At 61.2% G+C, this 3916-nt stretch overlaps 1 protein-coding gene across 1 annotated transcript; it reads left to right on the top strand.

Moving 5' to 3' along the window:
- The first annotated feature begins 201 nt into the window (after nucleotides 1–201).
- On the top strand, nucleotides 202–3433 carry NLGN2 (neuroligin 2). The gene is made up of 2 exons (XM_029212911.1): nucleotides 202–658; nucleotides 3379–3433. Exons 1-2 carry the CDS (start codon nucleotides 202–204, stop codon nucleotides 3408–3410), a joined length of 489 nt encoding a protein of 162 aa, XP_029068744.1. The 3' UTR covers nucleotides 3411–3433.
- The last annotated feature ends 483 nt before the right edge of the window (nucleotides 3434–3916 follow it).

Here is a 3916-nt window from a genome sequence, read left to right as displayed (position 1 = left end):
CCCTCACCCCCTCCATGGAGAGGAACAGACCCCTTCTCTGTCCCGTCTAACCCAGGTCCCTCCCCACCCCCCTCCTCCCTCCCTTTCCCCCGCCCCCTCCTCCCTCCTGGGGCGAGGGGGGCCTCCCTCCCTCTCCCCCCCCCTTCTCTCTCTCTCCGAGGGGGGGGGTCCCGGGGAGGGAGGGGGGGTCCCCCGATCAGCATGTGGCTCCTGGCGCTGTGTCTGGTGGGGCTGGCGGGGGCTCAGCGGGGGGGAGGGGGTCCCGGCGGCGGCGCCCCGGGCGGCCCGGGCCTGGGTCTTGGCAGCCTTGGGGAGGAGCGCTTCCCAGTGGTGAACACGGCCTACGGGCGAGTGCGCGGCGTGCGGCGCGAGCTCAACAACGAGATCCTGGGCCCGGTCGTGCAGTTCCTGGGCGTGCCCTACGCCACGCCCCCCCTGGGCGCCCGCCGCTTCCAGCCGCCTGAGGCCCCCGCCTCGTGGCCCGGCGTGCGCAACGCCACCACCCTGCCGCCCGCCTGCCCGCAGAACCTGCACGGGGCGCTGCCCGCCATCATGCTACCCGTGTGGTTCACCGACAACCTGGAGGCGGCCGCCACCTACGTGCAGAACCAGAGCGAGGACTGCCTGTACCTCAACCTCTACGTGCCCACCGAGGACGGTAAGGGCGCGGGCACCTGGCCGGGCCCCCGGTGGACACAGCCCACAGACATCCATGCACACCCTCAGGCGCCGGCAGGCCCCGGGCCGGGAGCTGGGCCTTCGCCGGGGCCGTGAGGGGCAGTGCGTCCCGGCAGGCTCTGCGTGCCCTCCCAGGGTGGTACGGGTCCCTGCCAGGCAGTCCCAGGAACGAATCCCACAGTCAGCCCAGAAGCTCTTTGTGCGCCCAGAGAGCCGATGGCGAGGGCAGCAGGACTAGGCTGGGCCTACCCACCCGCTGCCCACAGAGGCACACAGAGGGGACACTGAGGGCGATCAGGTGGTGGAGGCATCCATCGTCAGCTGTCTAGACAGCCACTCCGGCTCTGCCCCATCTCCTGCGCCCAGGCCTGGGCTTGTCCCCAGCCACTACCCCCTTGAGCTCCACCTCCACCTCAAGGACAGCAAAGACTCCTTCTCCCCAGGCCAGCATGGGCAGACGTCCTTCTGTCCCATGCAGGGTCCCTCACCTGAGCTGAGTGCCTCTTCCCCAGGATGCTCTGTCCCCTGATCGCTATACACTCCCGAAGGATCAGGGAAGCTCCTTGCCAAGGGCCCCTCCACTCACAGCACAGCCCTCCCATCCCCAACAGAACACCTTCCCCGGGGCTCCGAGCTGGCTCTTCTTGACAATGAACTCTCTAGTTCACTGCGGCAGTGCTCTAGTCCCCAGCAGCAGTTTCCCACCGGACAGTTCCCCCCAGCCAGCCTCCAGCACATCGAGCCCAACCAGTGTCAGTACTTTCCAGCAGCCCATGGCAGAGGGTAATCAGCAGGCCTGCAGCCACCCCGACAGACCATCCTCACAAAGAGCCCCCACGTTATCCTTCCTACTCCCCGTGTCACCACTCCAAAACACCCGACACACACAGAGACCATCCACTCTGATAACACCCGCCACAGGCCATTTTCCAACAACTTTACATATAGGCTTGGTACCCAGGAACCCCACTGTACACCCTACACACCCAACACCCACACATCATGAACTCAAGTCCCACTACAAGACCAGGAATTTCAAATACTCAACACTCAGGTCAGGTACCCAACCGACCGGCACACTGACCTTGTGCTCTAGAATCCCACATATCAAAATTCCCAGCACCTTCACACAGCACGGACGCCAACACTTCTCTGGAATTGTGTACCCTGTCACCCATATAGACTTGTGCTCCCCAGTATCTCTGGGTATAGATCATGTGCCCTAGTAACACCCATATGCAGACCTTTACCCCAGTAACCCTGCAGCTGGACCACGTGCTCCAACAGGCTACTCACACCACAGTCCCCTATGTTCTCAACACCTCTCAGACATTGCTTACCCCAACTCCTGCCTAGAGGTCATCAGTATCATACCTCAGGCTGTGACAGCACAGGTGGCAACCCTACACCCTACTCACACCTCGCTCCCTGCACCCAGAGGACATGCCAATCACAGAACACCTCACGCGCCTCAACACCATCACTACCCCTCCCCGTATAAGCCACGCCTCCTAGCCACCCATACACACAATGCACGGAAGTTTCTACTCCAGTCCTGTTCAGATTCCAAGCACTCTGATAGACCACTTACCCTAATACATTCCACACATCCTCCCCAATATCCCAGCACCCTCTGCCTCAGAGCCGTCCACTCTACCTTCCCTTGCCCTCTCATGGACCACCTACCCCAGTGCCCTCCTACCAGTGAATTATTCACCCTAGTGCCTCCAATAGGCCACCCATCTCAATGCTCTCCACTCGTGGACTCTCCACCCACATCTTCAGGTAGAAAGCTGTCCCGCCTGCAAAGCCCCGCTCAGTGGGCTATTGTCTCGTCACCCCTCATGTGAAACATTCACCCAGCACTTCCCACTAATGGACTGTCCACCCCAACACCTCCACACAAATTGCCCACCCTGCCCCCACCCCACCCATGCCCACACCTTCTGTATTTTTAACCATCACTTATTGCAGACCTGCTTGGGGCCTGACACATTCAGGTGATCTCACTAAATCTTCACATCCGCTCTGAGAGGAAGACGTTGACTCAGGCGCACACACACACACACACACTCATACACACACAGCCGCACACATCATATTCTCACACGCACACACGCCCTGCTGACTTCATCCCCATCCCCATCCCTATCCTGTCAGAGAAGAACAGGCCCTGATCCTAATGGGTCCCCTTGGGGCCATCACCACCAGTTGGGAGAAGCCTTGCAGAGGCTGGCCTCAGCCTTACTGACCCATCCCTCCTCATGCTGGTCCCCAGGCCACTGAGGAGAAATTGATCAGCCTGGGGGAACCCCTCAGGTCTCTGGGTTCCAGCTCTCCCTTGACTAATCTCCCAATCTGAAAGAAGCCTAGAGCCAAACTCTGAGCCCAGTCTGAGGCCTTTCCTTGACGGGGCACACCTTGCGCCTCCCCGCACCTCCTGGCACCTTATGTGTCGGGCTGGCTCAGGGCACTGTGTTTCCTATTCCCTATTTGTGGACTGAACCCCCAATTGGGGAGGGGGGCTTTTGGCATTAGAGCAGGGGTTGGTGGGGGGCTGGCGCCCCTGGTGGGGAGTTCACCATCTGTGGGGGAGGAGAGCAGGCCTGGGTAAGGGATGAGGGTGGGGAGGGGGGTCAGAGGGAAGAGGTGGAGTGGAGGGCAAGACCTGATGACCCCTTTCCCTGCTTCACCCCACAGTAGGGAGATGGGGTGAGAAGTCAGGCTTGTGAGTGCGGATGGAAGAGAAATGCTGGCTGGTGAGAGGCTGGGAGGTGGGCAGGCATCCCTCGCTGACCTCCCCCGCGCTGGCCAGTGGAGAGCTGAGGGCTTCCAGGGGCTGTGAGCTGTGGGGACGGGCTGCCCCAACCCCATCCTACCCTCTGCCCTCCAGATGGGTCCAAAGGGAAGCAGAGTCCTTTCTGCTGGAACCCCTCCTCTCTACAGCCTAGGGGAGTGGGCAGGTGCTTGGCTGGTCCTGAAGAGGGCCTGTGTGAGTGGTGGCGCCCCTCCCCGGGCGGGACACAGCTGGCCTTGGGCTCCCAGGCTCCCTGGTTGGCTTCCCCTCCCCTCCCACCCACCCCACCTCTAACACCGTTTCATTTCCAGCAATTAGCAAACAGTTGGACAAGCCAAATCCTTTCCAGCCAAATCAATATGTCTTAAGACAGGCCTCAGCCCACTCAGGCACCCCACCCCCCCAAAACCAGCCTTTTCTTTGGGGCATGACTTTTTCCGG

This window comes from Monodon monoceros, unplaced genomic scaffold (genome assembly GCF_005190385.1).
Source record: "Monodon monoceros isolate NGI ecotype Baffin Bay Population unplaced genomic scaffold, NGI_Narwhal_1 Super_Scaffold_9, whole genome shotgun sequence".
Classification (NCBI taxonomy): domain Eukaryota; kingdom Metazoa; phylum Chordata; class Mammalia; order Artiodactyla; family Monodontidae; genus Monodon; species Monodon monoceros.
Note: the sequence above shows the minus strand (reverse complement) of the source record. Positions and strands in the feature narration are given on the sequence as shown.